This window comes from Passer domesticus, chromosome 12, assembly GCF_036417665.1.
Source record: "Passer domesticus isolate bPasDom1 chromosome 12, bPasDom1.hap1, whole genome shotgun sequence".
NCBI lineage: Eukaryota > Metazoa > Chordata > Aves > Passeriformes > Passeridae > Passer > Passer domesticus.
The window spans coordinates 364,436-382,289 of NC_087485.1; the positions used below are offsets into that span (position 1 = coordinate 364,436).

Sequence of the window (17,854 nt, forward strand, 5' to 3'; positions counted from 1 at the left end):
CTCCCATCCCCTCTGCCTGGTCTCCCTCGCTCGGGCGCCAGTGCTGAGTGGCTCCATCGTGCCCTCGTCCCCTTTCTCCCAGCCTCTCAGGCCCCCAGAACATCCTGGCCATTAAGTGCTCCACAAACGCCAGATATTAAAAAAAAGCAGCAAAAAGCAGCCGGGGGGAGGAGCAGGAATAGATTTCCGTCAGGATGTGCCTGACCTGTTTTTTTCAATTTCAGTAATTAGAAAGGCAGTCGGCCTGTAGGAATTATTCATAAACTGCAGGAGCTGTGCAGTATACATTTATGTTAAACATGTCAAATCCAATTGAAATCATGCCTGCCAGCACCATACTCCATAAACACACTTTTCTGCAACAATTTCCCAGCTCTCAGCAGCCCATTAATACTTCCTTTAATAGCAATCTACCACGGATTCGAATCAGGGACGGTCCATTGCACTAATTGCTCTGTTAGGTGAGCATCACGGACAAAAAAAAAAAAAAAAAAAGAAAAAAAAAATCATTAACAAAAATAAAAGCCCTTCAGGCCAGTCCTCCAGAAAGATTTCATTTCAATCTATATTTTAAGTAGACTTTGTTTCTTGTTTTTGTGGAAAAACCCCTGATATTGTCCGTGTACCCAACGGACAGTGCATTAAGGAAGCCTCTGGTAGCTGGGTCACTGCTGGTGATGGGCCTCTCCAGCAGAGACATGAACCAGCACCACTTCAAATCTGAGAGGCCTTGTACTGCAAGGAGCAGGGCTTCAGCTGAATATCCATCATCTACATCCTGCCTTAAAAATGGAATTGGGATCAGCCACAATTCCTTTCCCTCTTGCTGGTTTGCTTGTGGTGAATCTCACATTAGCCATGACAAGATAATGTCTAACAATGAGTCATCAGGCACACAGCATCTCTCTGCTCCAGTGTGGAGGCACTGCCATCTTCCAGAACCTTCCAGAAATCACAGAGATTTCTGTACAAATCAAGATCCACTGAGTTCTTCTATGGGATGGAGTTTTCCCCGAGTATATTCAATTGAAAAGTATCACCTAAAAAAATGTTTCTGCTTTACATTATTGCATTTTAAAATAAATATAAAGAATGAATCAATACATTTATTTTGCAGTTGAGGCACTTTGACAAGCTTACAGTGAGGTTTTTCCCTTGGTGCTGACACTAACTCCAGCACAGGTTGCACCTGGACTGTACCCACCGTGGTGCAGACACTCACCCCTGGGCTGGGGCAGGGAGATGGGCAAAGGAACTCAGTGTCTTGTTACATATCTTGCAAACCTTTAAGGAAGTGGAAGAAATAAATCCCCTGTGCACAGGAAACCAAAGCACAAAGGGGAGTAAATTGCTGAGGAACATAACAATCAAATTGTAGGTGGTGAGCAGCAAAAAAGTCTGTGCCCCTCCCCTTTCCCATGCCCCATCGCTGGCTTTCAGCCCACACCTCTCCTGCTCCCATCTCCATCTTCACACCTGGCTCAGAGGCTTTTCCTAAGGTCAGCCAGTCCATCCAAAGCAGGACAGACTAAGCCTGCCTTATTCCTGATGGCAGCTCCTCTACAATCTTCTTGAAAGACCTCTGGGGAACCTTCCCAGAAAACCCACTCCAGTGCTTAAGCCACAGGCTGTACAGGAGGACTTTTAAAATTTTGTTATCTAACATCAATCTTTCTCCCTTCAATTTAGGCCCTTTGTGTCTTCTTGTCTGTATCCTCTTCGTGGAGAACAAATAATTTCCTTCCTTTCAGAAGCATTTCATGCACAAGACTTATCGTGTCCTCCTCTTTGGTCTTCTTTCAGGTCAAATAAGCCTGTTCATTCCATCTTCTGCTCCTGACTGATGTTGCACTGTTCTGGGTTTTTCCTGATGTTTGGGCTTTCTGAAATTGCTGCTCAGCCTCCCCAGCACCCCAGCTCAGGAATGGAGAGCTTTCCAGTACTAATGAAAACCACCAGTGGTACAGTATTGTCACCTACACTGCTATGTCTGTGCTTCATTTCAGCCTGTCCTGAAAAGTGGCATCGAAAGCCTTCCCAAGGAGACACTGACTCCAAACAGGACCTTCTTCACATGAAGGGAAATTGGGTCGTGTTGACATGATTTGTTCTTGACAAATCTGTGTCGATTGTTCCTCATCTCATTATCTTCCCATCAGCACTTACAAACAGTTGTTTGGTCAATTCCCGGGAAAATCTGGGGCAGAGATGGCAGGTGTACAGTTCCCCAGCCCCTCCTTCAGTCAGGGACAAGCCCCGTGTCTGCCCCTCACTGCACCTCCCCTCTCCCCTGCACAGCACCAGAGAGAGCAGCTGGCAGGTTTGATATGCTGCAGGCACTGTGTCCAGCACCCAGGTACAGTGCAGCAGGCCAGGGACAACGTTCAGCATCACCAAGTGCTCTGCAGCCCATTCCCTGGTGGCCAGGGCCAGGCTCTCCCCAGGCTGCTGCTGACACAGCCTGTGCTGCTCTGCTCAGTGAGGGCAAATGCAAAGAAGGCTTCATGTTCTTTAGCTTTATGACACTGTGGTCACAGCCTCCCTCTCCTGCTCTGTGTCAGCAGCCTCCTCCTCCTCCAAGGAGAGCTTCCTGGTGCTGCTGCTCACGGCTCCACTGGTGCTGGGTTTTCGTGTCCCTGCACACTTCTCTTCTGGGGCTCTCAGGCATAACCTGACCCAGTTTCTGTTCCTTCCCTTGTCTGAGGTCCAGGAGGACTGTCGACACAGTCATGCTCCTTGAGGGACAAGAGCAGAAACAAGAGCAAGGTGTGGTGCCTACTTTGCACACTGGCTGGACAGCAACAATTGGTAACACAATCTGGCTTTAAAGCTCAGGACGGCGGTGTTACATGTTTGGAAGCAGCCTGAGCTCAGTGCCAGCCCATCACACACACCTTGGCTCGCACAAGGCTGGTCCCATGCTCCACGGGCTCACACACCTGCTCTGTGTCCTCCCCACACAGCTCCCTTCACAGACCCCATGGAGCTGTCCCATTTCTGATCTGCTCCTTGGCTCACAAACACTGGGTCAGGAATTTCACTGACAGGGTGAAGAAATTAAACCATCCAGATTCAGAGTTTCTGGACAGAAAAGGGTTTAAAAAGTAAGCTCCTTATTTTTCCTTATATATTTTGAAATATCATCTTTGCACACAGATCAGCCTTTTAAAGTGCTTCAGGTTTGGGCAAAAAGCCCTATTTACCCTGAAGAGATTTAATCAATAAACAAAACTTACATCTGTCTGTGACACTTCACAGAATGGTTGTGCTCAACATCACACAATCCTACACAACGAACTGAGACTAAAAACCAGCTACAGCCAAGCCAAATTGCATTTCCAGGTTAAGAATCAGTATGTGATAGGAAGGAACACACAGAGCAACCTCAGGGAGTACAGCCTGCACTGAGAGCACAAACCTCCACAGCCCACAGGGCCCAGCTTGCTCTCTTCACCCGCTGGGACACATCTTCCACTGACTGAGGCTGAGATGGGCTGAGACTGCAACTGTTGAGGTGAAATACCACATTCCATTTTGGGAAAACAATTTAAGACAAAGTACCTTTGTCTGGGGCTCTCCAAGAGGCAACCCTGAAGGCAGCAGGAGGGGGCTGCCTGCAAGAAGCATTTCTGAGGGTTTCTGAGGCACTGCACTGACCAACACTGGGCCTGCCAACCAAACGGGACCTGGAGCCACAACTGCTGTGTCCTGGGCCAAGGAAAATGAATGCCACCTTCAGCACCTCAGGTTCTGGACCCAGGCTGAAGTGGGCAGCTAGGACCAGATGAGGGTGGAAGATGGACAGCCCTCTCCAGAGTGGGACGATCACAGAATCATCAAATGATATGTTTAATCCAACCACGTGCTGGCTGCTGGCAGGAGGGGTCATCCCTTCTCCCCCCTCCTCTCCCAGCTGTTGATCCCCATTGCCCAGGTCCAGCCCCAGAGCACCCACAGCCCAGCCTGACCACCACAATTCCCACTACTGAGAACCTCGAGAAGCCACACACAAAGCCTTCACAGAGGATGACACATGTCACACTGCCACTGCCACATTGTGGTCAGCTAAAAAGGGTTTTATGGACCACTGTTTTTTCCACCTCCCCTTCCTGGATTTGAAGAAAATGAAGGACCAAACAGCACCACAGCTAAATCACAGAATCATACCTGTCCATTTACTCTGGTCCTTGTCCCCTCCACTCTCTTGTTCCTTGGCAGGTTCCTCAGCATCGCCAGCTGTTTCATTGGGCCCTTCCACATCTTCACTGGGTTCTTCTGAAACAAGAAAAGCAGAAAGCGTGACACAGACGTGGAAGGCAGTACAGAAGAATAAGGTAGCTGCCAAAGAGTAAGAGCAGCAGCGAAGGCTGTGCACAAGTGTTGGGTGGCAGGTTATCAACACCACCCAGTGATCTCCCAGCACACCTGCTACTGGTCAAGACAGAAACTGGAAAGAACTGAGAGATGAAAACAAAATGAAGAACCTTGCCTACTTGTACCACCTGGAGGTGCTGAGGTCCCCTGGTGTCATGTACAGTGACATGGTTCTCTACACAGTAAGGTTCTACCCAGCCACATCAGGGATTACAGAAGCATGATCGAGTGACCAGAGCCTCCAGCACCTTCAGCCTCATCCTTCCTCCTCATCCCCACCTCGAGCTCTTCAGACCCAGTGACAGGGTGCAGTACTGACCCTGCTCACCAAGATGCCAGAGCCCACTGCAGACAAATGCCATCCCTCCTGCCCAGACCAAGCCCAGAGCAGCTTGGTCTGCTGCAGCCCCAGCCCAGACATGAGGCACAGGAGGAAGATGCTGGCAGCCTAGCTAGAGGAAGAGACTGCAAACCCGGGCAGCACCATGCAGGTGCAAAAGCACGGAGGAAACACTCAGAGAAGCGCTGAAAGCTCAGAACAAAACATGGAGCACCATGGTCCTGCCCACAAGGACAGCATGGGCACAGGGTGTGTGCAGCTCCACTCCAAGGCACCTCGTCAGGTGGGACTCTGGGGGTGAGACTGCTGTGGCTGCCAGACCCCTTTCACCAGGGTGTAACAGCCACATCATCATCTGCTATTATGGGTGTTAATGTACAGGCCCTGTACTGACAGGGGTTACCCCACCACTGGGTTAAAAGAGGCACTTTTAGGCCATTATACCCATTTTTAGGCAGGACAGTTTAGAATTTTAACTCACATTATCTGGTCATGGTAAGCCCCATGAACCCATGCAACCCTGAGATTTACCTGCACCACCTAACGGGTTCAAGCACCAACCCCCATTCTCCTCCAAACAAAGACAGGGCTAGAAAATCAGATTAAAAGTATATATTAGCAGCTTGCAGATACTCAGCAGTGCTGTTTGAGGATATGACAGCCTAAATTGGGAGTGAGAGGGGAGATGGGTGGCAGTGCTGACAAAGGCATCCAACATGTAGAAAGACACATCACTGGTGGAGGGGTGAGACGGGCAGTCTGCCATGTGAGCTGAGTGCTCAAGTTTGCTGGGAGAAGAGCTGTGAAACCAGCAGCTGGGTTCACATTTCAGAAATTAAAATCCCAATCTTTTTTCCACTTTAGGGAAAAAAAAACAACAAACCATCCCCACTCCAACCCCAGCACCCTGGTGCCTTCAAACCACTTCACACAGGGCAAGGGTGTCCCTTCAGCCGGGGCAGCTGCTGTGGAAGCAGATTTTAGCTGGTTTTATTAGAAACCTTTGGTAACGGGTTTCTATATTTAATTTAAATCATCATTTTAACCATTCTTTGCCGGCTCAGGTGCTCCAAGACCCTCTGGATAGCATGAGGAGACGGTGCCCACTGCCCATGGCCCGCAGCCCATCACCCGCTGCCCTGGCCCCGGCCCCGGCCCCAGCCCCAGCCCCCAGCCCCAGCCCAGAGCCCCCGGCCCGGCTGAACAAAGGGCGCCCGGCGCAGCGGCACTCCCAGCTGCGACCCGGAGGTGTCAGCATCGGCATGGGAGGAAGAGGAAGGGCGAGCCAGGCTCAGCCGCTGTCTGGGCTCTAACCTGAGCATGTGGAAATAATACGTGTCTTCCAGTGTGCTGTCTGGTTCGAGGGGAATAAAATAGGACATTCATAAGCAGTTACACCATCTGTCTTTATACCATCATCATCATCAACAAGGGAAAAAATAGCTCTTTAAAATGGATGAAAGCCCAGGCTGACAGTAACCGGAAAAATGTGAGCTATGAATACCAATAATGGGAGAAAATGATTAAAAAACAAGGCTACAAACAGCAAGTCCCCAGCACGGCTGGGGCTGCAGCTCCTCATGTCCATCCACCACCAGCCTGGAGTGAGCCCCCACATCTCTGGCAATGAGCACTTGACAGTCCTGCACCAGGCATGCTCCCCTCTGCAGACACGAACTGCTCCTGGCTCAAACCCTCTGCCAGGCAGAGGGCAGGGAGCAGATCCAGCTGCAAACCCTCCTACCGCTCCACCCTGAGCTTTTTTCTGAAAAGTAATTTTTCTAAAGCAGGATGGGAAGGGAGCAGAGTCTAAGACACGTACCCAGGGAGACTCTGAACCAGCCTGGGTAGGTCCTTGTCCCATCCCTGCTCAGCTCCTTGCTGCCAGGGCCTCTGGCACAGAGCCCTGGGGAGGGGGCAGCGCTAACTCCATCTGCCTGGTGATCCCCTTCCAGCAGAGCTCTCTGGAAGGCTGAGCCTGCTCTGCTCACCATGCTCAGTCCAGCCTGTGGTGAAGCCACTGTCGCTCCCACCGTGCCCAGGGACGCTGGGGACAGCCACCCCACCCGAGCTGGCTCTGTGTGCTGAGTGGGCTCTGACCTGCTGAGAACCTGCCTCCAGCACTCACAGCCATGTCTGACCCAGCTTCTGCCAAGCAGACCTCGGCACTGACAGTAAAAGCAGCCAAGGCCCTGCTCCTGAAAGGTCTGTGCCCACGCTCTCTGAAGGCAGCTCAGCGGCTGAGCAACAGCGGCAGCTCCACGGCACGGGGCAGGTCTGGAAAGCAAACGCCTGTGTGAGGGCACCAACCATCCACCCAGGTCTGGAAAGCAAACGCCTGTGTGAGGGCACCAACCATCCACCCAGGTCTGGAAAGCAAACACCCGTGTGAGGGCACCAACCATCCACCCAGGTCTGGAAAGCAAACACCCGTGTGAGGGCACCAACCATCCACCCAGGTCTGGAAAGCAAACACCCGTGTGAGGGCACCCAACCATCCACCCAGCTCTGGAAAGCAAACACCAGTGTGAGGGCACCAACCATCCACCCAGGTCTGGAAAGCAAACACCCGTGTGAGGGCACCAACCATCCACCCAGCTCTGGAAAGCAAACACCCGTGTGAGGGCACCAACCATCCACCCAGGTCTGGAAAGCAAACACCAGTGTGAGGGCACCAACCATCCACCCAGGTCTGGAAAGCAAACACCCGTGTGAGGGCACCCAACCATCCACCCAGCTCTGGAAAGCAAACACCAGTGTGAGGGCACCAACCATCCACCCAGGTCTGGAAAGCAAACACCAGTGTGAGGGCACCAACCACCCACCCAGGTCTGGAAAGCAAACACCCGTGTGAGGGCACCCATCCCTCCATTCCCTGTGCTCCTTTGGGGCATCCCTCTCTGAGAACAGGCTGGCAGCACGTCTGGCAGGGAAAGGTCTGCTCCTCCCCTCAGTCCACTGCGCACCCCAAGGAGCTTCCAGTGCCACTGCAAACTGGAGTCAGTGCACTGAGCAGAGCCCACCACCGTCCTCATGACATGGCCCACAGGACCCACCTGCAGCAGAGTCTGCAGACCACCCCAAGACCAGCTCCTGAGGCTGAAGGAGCAGTGGGCAGCAAGATGTCAGGAATTTACTTCCAAACCACCATGACCTTCTTGCTGCCACCTGACCCCTCCTCCCCAAAGCTGCACGTTCTGTTCGGACTTCAGAGGTGCAAGACCTGCTGCTGTGGGATTTATATGGGGGAATCATGTCCCTGAGAAATCCAAACAACACACACTGTGCACAGGCTCCCATGCCAGAGCTCCCTGAGTCCATGGTGGTTTATCAATAACTTTAAAAAGGAATTTTCCCACTGCCAGGGCCAAGGCCAATACTGAGAGCAAGAAGTGCAGCCCCTGGAGCCAAAGGAGCTGCTCTTCCATCTCAATCCACCTGCCCCACACAAAATCCTAGGCAGAGTCTTTGCTTCCTTCATGAATAAATCATTTTAGAAAACAGTATTTCCTTTTAATTTAAAATTAAACCATTCACTAAGCGGGGGGAGGAGGGGAAGAGCAGGAGAAAAGTCTGGAAAATCACAAGTATCTGACTTCTGCAGAGGTCAGGGAACCTCTGACTCAGTCACACACCAAAATGGACCCAAACTGCTGCATGCAAGTGCACAGGATCCCACCACTGAGGTCCGTCCCTTCCCAGACCCAGGAAGTTTGAGAGCTGGAGAAGTCGGCAAATACTGATGGGATCCAGACCAGCTTGAACAGCTCGACCTCTCACCTCTTTTCTTCTCCCAGCCAGGTTTTCCTTAACAAACCCAGATCTCTTATCTGAAGGGATAAAGGGCATTTCTGGGGTGGCGAAAATGCAGGCATGGGAAAGAGCGTGCGCTGCCTCTCCACCCTCCGGCAGGCTTGAGAGCTGAGAAACATTAGCTGTCATGAACCACAATCAAATCAGGTTTGAAATATTTAGCAGTGGCTTGGAAAATGTGGCGGTGCAGCTCTGACAGGCGAGATGTGCAGACACCCATTTTCCATTATAATGGAAATATCAAGCCTGTTCTGAATATGTATAACCTAGAAAAATGTATTGATTTTTCATTCGGCATTAAAAAAATGAAATACCCTGCAGCTGTCAAAAGCCTTTTGTTAAAAGCTCATCTTTCCTGGAATGAGGTTTACCAGAAACAAGTTTTAATTGTACACAGGGTCTCTCCTTTGGAACAAAAAGAACCTGTGACGCTCCCTTTTTCAGGATAAGTAGCCAAAAAAGCCAACAGAAAGACAGGCCTGAGCCCTGGCTGCTGGCTGCATGCCGTGGCTGCTGGGGAGGTGAGGGCTGGCTGAGCTGGGCCCAGCACCTAAGCCTGACCCACAGCCCAAGTGCTGCCACTGGTGTGAGCCTGAGCCACAGCCCAGCAGCTCTCACTGGTGTGAGCCTGAGCCACAGCCCAGCAGCTCTCACTGGTGTGAGCCTGAGCCACAGCCCAGCAGCTCTCACTGGGGTAAGCCTGAGCCACAGCCCAGCAGCTCTCACTGGTGTAAGCCTGACCCACAGCCCAGCAGCTCTCACTGGGGTAAGCCTGAGCCACAGCCCAGCAGCTCTCTCTGGGGTGAGCTTGACCCACAGCCCAGCAGCTCTCACTGGTGTGAGCCTGAGCCACAGCCCAAGTGCTGCCACTGGTGTAAGCCTGAGCCACAGCCCAGCAGCTCTCACTGGGGTGAGCCTGAGCCACAGCCCAGCAGCTCTCACTGGGGTGAGCCTGAGCCACAGCCCAGCAGCTCTCACTGGGGTGAGCTTGACCCACAGCCCAGCAGCTCTCACTGGTGTGAGCCTGAGCCACAGCCCAAGTGCTGCCACTGGTGTAAGCCTGAGCCACAGCCCAGCAGCTCTCACTGGGGTGAGCCTGAGCCACAGCCCAGCAGCTCTCACTGGGGTGAGCCTGAGCCCCCCTGGCCCTGTGTAGAGGGGTTCGGGTCCATGAGGAGGAGGGAGGTCCATCCTACATGCCCAGGATGAGCCCAGCTGGCCCCGAGCTGTGCCAGGGTCACCGTGCAGGGCCTGGTGCAGCAGGTGAGGAAGGGGCAGCAGGAGCACAGGGAGGGCAGTCCCAGCTCACACTGTGCCCCTGGGCCCAGTGCACCCTGCTGTGGTAACAGAGCAGAGACAGAGCCCAGGTGGGGGTCTGACCTCAGCTCCCACTCCACATGCACGGATGTGCTGCAGCTCCATCTGTGCCAGCTCCTAACGGGATTACTCCACATCAGCTTGCTCATTCCTACTGTTCCCTGAAAGGAAAAGCAGGACTCCAAGTAGTGCAAAGGCAGCATAAGCAAGGTCACGAGAGGAATGCCACGGAGCTCCATCCTGGATGCAAAGCTGGTGCGTGAGTCCCACCTGACAAAGGGCTGCAGGAAGACAATATAATACTACATGTACCTTGGTTTAATGACACTTATTTCCCAGACAGATCCACTCCAGAGCATGGCCAGAGCAGCTCTGCTGCTTTCACTGACAAACATAAACTGCTGACTATAGCATGCTCAGCTGACACAGACATCACAGAGTCACAGAATTGTTTTGGCTTAGGAGGGACTGTCAAGATCATCCTGTTCCAAACCCCTGACATAAGCAGGGACACCTTCCACTACACCAGATTGCTCCAAGCCCATCCAACCTGGCCTTGAACACACCCAGGGATGGAGCATGCACAACCAAGAACCCCTTCCCAGGGAGAACACCACCATTCTCCCACTCCCTGGGAACAAGGCTGTCCATGTTTTCTGCAAACTGGGCTTTATTTTAAGCCAGTGAAACCCACCAGGGACTTAGCCCCTTTAATTTCAGTAGGACTAGAAAGGTTGCTGTTATTTTCACACATGAAACATAAAAAAAAGGCAAATTCCTTGAGCATGTTTGTAGTGGAGCGTGATGTGATTGTGTTGTCATTTATGGGAAATAATCGCAAGCCCATCTCTCCCTTTCCCCCCATTTTCCAGTCCAAATAACCATGAAAAATTACACTTCAATGTCAGGAGGACAACAAAGGAGGGGCTTTCTCCTGCGGCTTGACGGCTTTTCAGCCTCCCCTTTCTTGGACAAAAACTACCTTCAATTCTGTTTCATTTTAAATGTGATCTAACAAATGCATCTTGACAAGTTCCTTTCTCTTTTTCTTTTAAACAGTATTTTGCACAGTTTAACCTAGCTCCAAACTGGAATCAGCTGGAAAGAAGATGCATGCAAAAACACACAGATCAAACAGCAAAACAAAAGAGCCCATCTCCAGCTCCAGATCGGCAGGGAGAGGACAGAGCGGTCTCCACACAGGACCTCTCCTGCAGGACAAAGGTCCAGAGACAACACAACCCGTGGGAGGAAGAAGATGGAGGAGTTGGATGGCAGAGTGGCAAGGCAGGAGCACAGGAAAGGTGCCTGGGGGACGGTGCCCAGCCCCACTCTGTGATGGAAGGCAACCCTGCCCTTCTGCCAAAAACACCTGGTGGAACTACTCGAGCAGACAGTGGCAGCTTTTGTAGAATCATGGAACCATTTGGGTTGGAAAAGCCCTCTAAGGTCATTGAGTCCCACTGCTCCTCCAGCACTGTCAAAGCTTCCACTGACCCACGGCCCCAAGTACCACATCCACATGGGTTTTAAATCCTGCCAGAGATGGTGACTCTTACCACTGCACAGACTGTGCCAGGGCTGGATAGCCCTTTCCAAGAAGGAATTTTCCCAATACACGACCCAAACCTCCCCTGGCACAACTTGAGGCTGTCTCCCCTTATCCTGTCACGTGTTCCTTGGGGGAAGAGCACTGCAGGCCACCACCAGACTGTGCCAGTAGAGCAAGAGATGCTTTCTGCTCACTGGGAACATAGGCTCACTTCAGAAAAGCTGCAGAGATCCACAAACAAAACCAGTGCTGATGCCAAGCTGAAGTTAATAGCCAACTTTAGCAACTTTGCAGCTCGGTACATCTTGAGAACACTGTAACTATAACAAAAATGAGCTATAATTAATTCATGCTTAGCCTTAGGGGCTGAATATGCACAGGAGAGCTCCCAACAACCTTAACCCATCATCCTCACAAACCACACTTAAATGAAACACTAAAATGTCCTCTTTCTGTTTAGTTTTTTTTTTTTTTTTAAATATACAACTCCTACTCTGTTCTCCCTCTCCATGGTACTGCTCCAAGGAAAAGTTAATTCATGTCTTGCTGACCCTCTTTCTCCCCCTTCCCAACTGCTTCCCAATCTCAGCATGTTTGGGTTTTTTTTAAGCTCAGCTAAAACCTTGGGAAAGCCATAACTGCAGTGCCCAGGTTTATGAACCACTGAAACATCCCAGCAGTCTGTCAGACCACAAGTTCCCAACACGGACATGGGGCAGTGGAGAGGAGTGGTGGGGCTGGTCCAGGACAGGGGAGCAAGGGAATTCAGAGCTGGGGGTTGAGCATGCCCAGGAGCCCCAAGAAGGACAGGGCATACACCCAGCAGGCGAGACAGACACTGGTACCACAAGGGCAATACCTGTGCAGGTTCACCAGGCAGAAAAAACGGCCTCGTAGAGCTGCAGTACCAAAGTTTTTGGTGTGAATGGTCATGGTCTCACTTCACTGCAGAAGAACGGAGGCCATGGCAGCAAGGCAGTCCCTCGAAGACACAGCCCCACTTCCAAGTCTGGGAGTCTTCATTGCCATGCCACCACCCCTGTGCCAGCACCCCGAGAGCTCTCCCACACCAAACACCACTAGGGCCGGTGCACGGGAGGGAGCGGGCCACACAAGTGAGCTCGTGCATGCACAACAAACACCTGCTGAGGAGAGCAGGGAGGGGAGACACCCCACAGCTCTGCAGCCACGCAGCTGTCCTCGAGGGTATGCTTGAGGGGTCCCACATCACCCTGCGCGGCAGGGCTGGCCACGGCCTGGCCTGGCTTGTTCCTCCCTGGGTTTGGGTTAGTGGCACTGGCAAAACGTCAGTAATTGCTTTTCCCCTTGTACTAACGAGCTTTCAGCAGCAGCGACTTCAGCTTCCTGGAGCCAACAGCCCCTTTTTCTCCACCTCTCTTGGCTTCGGGTAATTGAAAGCGACTGCAATTTCAGCGCTGGCTCTCCAGCACTCAGCTGCACCGGGAGGTCAGGGAATGTCAAGTGAAGCCTTTCCACTCGCTCCCCACCGCCGCAGCGCTCACGGGGCAGCCCGTCCACGGCCAGAATGGGCACAACAACGGGCTGGGAGCAGCCAGGGCAGCCCAGCCCAGCCCCACTGAGCAGGGATGGCACTGCCCACTGCGGCCTTGCACCACTGTGAGCTGCAGAGCCCTGCTGACCCCGCACTCCTTTTCTCTTCTCTTTTAATTTAAAACAGCAGATGGGTTTCTTTTCAAGGAAACTATACCTTCATTCTTATTTCTTTTGCATTATCACAAAACCCTTTCCCCTGTGACGCCCATGTCTCCTGACACACACTGGGGAAGGATCTTCCACTTGTCACCAGACCTCAGGTAGCAATGGAGAATGGCTGCTCCAGCTCCCAAGTGAAACACAGAGGATCAAGGAAAAGGGAAGAGCACAGAGCAGCTCCCAGTGAGACACACGATGGTACTGATGGCTCTCAAGCTGCCAGCCTGTGGCCAAGCAGGGAGGCAGCACCGGGTGGGCCATGCCAGGGGACTGGGCAGACAGAACCTTTCAGTCACCCTGGGACAGTGCTTGGGGTCTGCAGTCCCTAAGCCTGGCTCCTTCCCACCAACAAGGGCACGTCAGGTGCTCTGGGGACTGGATCCACTCCTGGAACCTGGAGCAAGGCGCATGCACAGGTGGCGACTCCAGCAGAGGCCTGTGATAAGAATTTATTTCTCTCAATTAGAGGCGCCTGTCCCCAGTCTCAGTTCATCAGCACAGCAGAGCCAGTCAATGAAAGGCCCGTAACGCGCTAATCAGATGCACAGCGACTTCCTGGGGCTGCCGGCTGCTCCTAAAATAAGAGGCAGCTTTGGGACGCGGGTTTCCAGTCCTGCCCTCTCTCTGCCCCTGTGCTCTGTCTGTGGCCAGGCCAGGGGTGGCTGCCCTGCCGGCTCTGAGGCATTGCCTGTGCTGCACACTGCAGTGCCTGTCCAAATGTTCTATCTCCATGCCCACAGGAATCCCTCTGTGCCGGAAGCTTCCAAGGATGAGTTACAGATTTTCAGATTAAGTTTTTAGGGGTTTTTTTGAGTTTGATATAAAATATTTGTTCCCTTCAGCCCAAAACCATTCTGAAATAACCAGTGAATGCCCTGAGCAGAGAGGGAAGGGTCTAAATACCGCCCTCACAGAGCAAATGTAAGACGAAAATGCCATGGAAAAAAAATCACTGCTGAGTTCCCTTCTGGTGTCCTCAGAAAAACAGCACCTCTGCTTTTGAAAACCTCTGTTGAAAGTGCCAGGCTGCATGTGGCAGGTGCAGAGAGAGGGCTGTGTGCCAGCACAGGGTGATGGTCCCTGCTCTCTGGGATGCCTCTGGGCTGTGGCCACTTGGTTTAAAATAAGCAAACAAACAGCCCATCCCCTCCTTCCCCGCCCAAGGGGAGCCACAGGAACAGGCTGTGAATGCCATGCTGTGCCCCCAGCCTGGCACAGGCCATCCTGCCCCAGCAGCTGCACGGAGCCCGGCCAGCAGCAGCTCCGAGGCGCGGGGACACTCTCCCTGCAGCCTGCTCGAGCATCGATCCAACACACACTTGGTGCCTTCAAAGTTGTTTATGATCAATATGCAAATTGCCCACGGCATTGATCTGGTATTAATTTTCAATTAGGGAATCCACAAGGGGTCTCCCAGGGTCAATATCCAACAATCCAAGGTAACTCCACAGTGGAGCCTGTGGGACTGATGCTGCCCAGGGCCTGGGGCTGCTCCTGCACCTCCTATCCTGATACCTATGGACAGTCCTGATGCCACAGTGGTGCTGCCACTTGGGGCAAGCCCCTGGCAAGTGGATTTAGGCAGCAGCCTTCAACCCACACGCTGTGTTACCTGTGTTAGCACCGATACTGGTACTGGTGGTGTGGGAAAGCCCAGTGCAGGGCTGTGCACAGCAGCATCTGCGGTCAGTGGCAGGTCGAGGGGCTCCAGCAGCTTCCCAGGGACAGAGCAAGAACCCAAATGCTGCCTTACACCATGGAACACAAGCTACAGAAACCTGTGCTTCTCCAAAAACATATAAGAAGTGTGAAAGATGCCTGTGTGTTACACAAAGGTTCCAAAAAGTGAAAGTAATAATTGAAAGTGCCTTGAAAATCTAGAAGCACGCACCTTCCCAGCAATGTGACCTATCCCACCAGCCACCCTCCCACCTCCCTCGCTTTGGGAGGCCCAGGTGAGCTAGCTGCTCAGTGGTGACACTGGACAGGGGATGGCCCCCCACAGCAGAGGTGATGATGCCTCCTTTGTGCAGGGGAGGTGATGTCCCCTGTGCACCAGCTGGCCTGTGCCCACCCACGGCTCCACCACTCACTGTGCTAACCAGCACATTAGCTACCCAGGCTAATTGGTTTATGGATAACATTAATTACCATGTTGCTCATTAATGGATGAAATCTTTATTGGTTCCATTGATCAGCGGGACTTGTTAGCCGGCCTCCTAACCAATGGCGGATGTAACAAGCTCTCTTATTGGCATATCAATTAATGCAATCAATTTCTGGCCAGCGGCTGCCATTCGCTTCCCTGCTTGTTAGACTGGGGGAGACAGAGTCATGTCAAGTAAGCATTTATTTAAAGAGTTTCTAATTCTTCTTGAGCTGACTTCCCAGCAGGCTTTCTGCCACACAAGGGTTTTCTGCCTCCAGAGACCTTCCCCTTTCCTCCCCTGCAGAATCAGATCTATGACAGTCCCTGCAAACTGAATCATTTCTGTGAAAATATTTATCGAGTCTGGCGAGTAGCCACAGCCAGAGGTATGGGATTGACAAGTCAGACTGTGCAACTATCCCAGTTTAACACGCTGGGGAGATTGGCAGGAGCACAAACCTGCTCTCCAAGGACAAATGGGCACACCAGCCATGCTGCAAAGCCTTCCTGCACATGGATTAATGCTAATTCCAGGGTCAGTTCCCCAAATTAGCATAATTTTGTTAGAGAACAACAAGCCCTGGATACTTCTGCCCTATCCTACCTCCCAGAGCAAACACAGACCATATCACATGAGGCTGCACCCACATCCCAGGTGGTGCTTGCAGCCACTTACTCTGCCTCAGACTGGAAAAGGAGAGCAGCATCATACTGCTCATAGGAGAAATTACCTGGAAAACCCACGGAGAAATGCCATGGACTTATGCCTGACATCCTTGGCAGACCAGTCCTGCTTTCCTGAGCAGGGTGGCACAGGGGATGGCCCCATGAAACAGCACAGAGCTGGTCGTGGCATGAGAAAGACTCAAGAGATGCGACTCTGAGCCATTTCCCCATGAGCAAGAAGGGGCTTGCAGGGAACTGGACAGGAGGCCAGTGATGTTCACAAGGAGTAAGAGCTTCTGCTCTGATTCCCAGATGTCTGCTGTTTTCTTTTGGGGTATTGACCAGAGTTTGTTCACAAAGAGCTCAAATCCCATCCTACTGGGCTGAGTTTCCCCTGCTGGCAAGAGGCCCCACGTACCCACAGCAATTCTTCCTGGCCTGATCCCCACTCCAGATCTTCACCGAGGTGACTGTGTAGGAAGGATCTTCCCCACCAAACACAATAATAAATCAAACTTTATCAGAGCAGAACTATAAATCTGTGAAGACTCCAATAATTTCTAGCCATGGGAATAACACCACAAAAGTACTTTTTAAACTAATTACTCAGATTCTGAAGTGCTGCCCTAATGAGCCTTCCTTCTGCCCAGAACTTGCTAAGAGAAAAAAAAAATCTACCTTCAGTACAGTAATTACTGCTTTCCCCTTCAAACTTCTAACTGGAGATCAATGCTGCATTTTAAGACTCATTGATTTACAATTAGCCTGGCTTTCCTGCTAAAGTGTTTTTAAAGCAGAGTTTACTTTTATTTTATTTTGAAATCTCAAAGATCTGGTTCTTAGATTTTACATCCTCATGAGAGGTGTGCTGGGAGCTCATAGGGAGGCAGGCACACATCAGAACAAGAAAAGAAAACAGGCTTTGTTATGCTAAGATTAGAAATAAGAGACTGAAATATTTAAGGGATAAACATGAAAAAAAATTAAAAGGAAGAAAAGAAACAAAACTAGAGGAAAGGAAGAAAAAGTGGAAAAAATAAGAAATGTAATTGCAAAGAGATGTAAGAATAAACTGCAGGCTAAGGAAGGAGAGTCACTGCTGGGTGGCTTGGAGCTCTCACTGCTCTGTTGCTCATCAGCATCCTCAGGAAACTCAGCTGCAGCTTTGTGCATCTCTGCAAAACAAAGCACTGGTTAAAAGCAGTGCGTGGCAGGCGGCGCCTGCGCAGCCCTGGCTGCTGTGCAACCTGTCCCGTGAGGAGAGCAGAGAGCAGAGGAAGTGAAGCCATTAAGAATTCCTTGCTGATTGCTTCAAACATGTTTTCTCTACACCATAAAGATAATAGCCTCACAGGCACATCTGCCTGCTCTCTCCTGCCCCCTCCCATCGCAGCATCATCTGTGTGGCATGCCCTGCCCTGGACTCCCAGCACTGCAGCAGCTGGACACTGGGACCAGTGAGGCTGGGGGCATCTCCACACCTTGGAGATGCTGCAGACCCCAGCAGAGACAGCTCTGGCCAGCCTGTGTCTGAGCAGGACCTGGGCTCAGAGGCCTCCAGAGGCTCTGCCAAGCTCCACTGCTCTAGGAGGCTATGACCGTTTCCAGAGTGCTGTAGCACTGCTTGGTTCTGACTCATTTTTGTGTCATTTCTGCCAGAAATGAGCTACATTGGACAAGCCAGTTCAGCCTTTGCCTCCTGCTTCCCCCTTCAAACCCAACATTAGGAAAGTCTTCCAGGATCAGCATGAGCAGTGACCCGACTGGAGACAGCCAGAGGAGCGGGAAGCAAAGGGAACCACTGGCGAGGGTTTCCAGTTGTGGGGCCATCACAGTAGTGCAGCCTGCCCTTCACTTGTGCTCTCACATGTTTTATTCTTTATCACTGCAGGGTCCTCAGTGCCAGTGG

General features: G+C 51.8%; 1 protein-coding gene across 5 annotated transcripts in view; it reads right to left on the reverse strand.

Moving 5' to 3' along the window:
- Nucleotides 1-17,854, reverse strand: part of ZFHX3 (zinc finger homeobox 3) — a 435,802-nt gene that overhangs the window by 23,783 nt on the left and 394,165 nt on the right. For all 5 annotated transcript variants that reach the window (XM_064386182.1, XM_064386181.1, XM_064386180.1 and 2 more), the window contains one exon: nucleotides 4,168-4,275. In XM_064386182.1, the coding sequence (XP_064242252.1) occupies nucleotides 4,168-4,275 (108 nt within the window). The remainder of the gene's footprint in view (nucleotides 1-4,167; nucleotides 4,276-17,854) is intronic.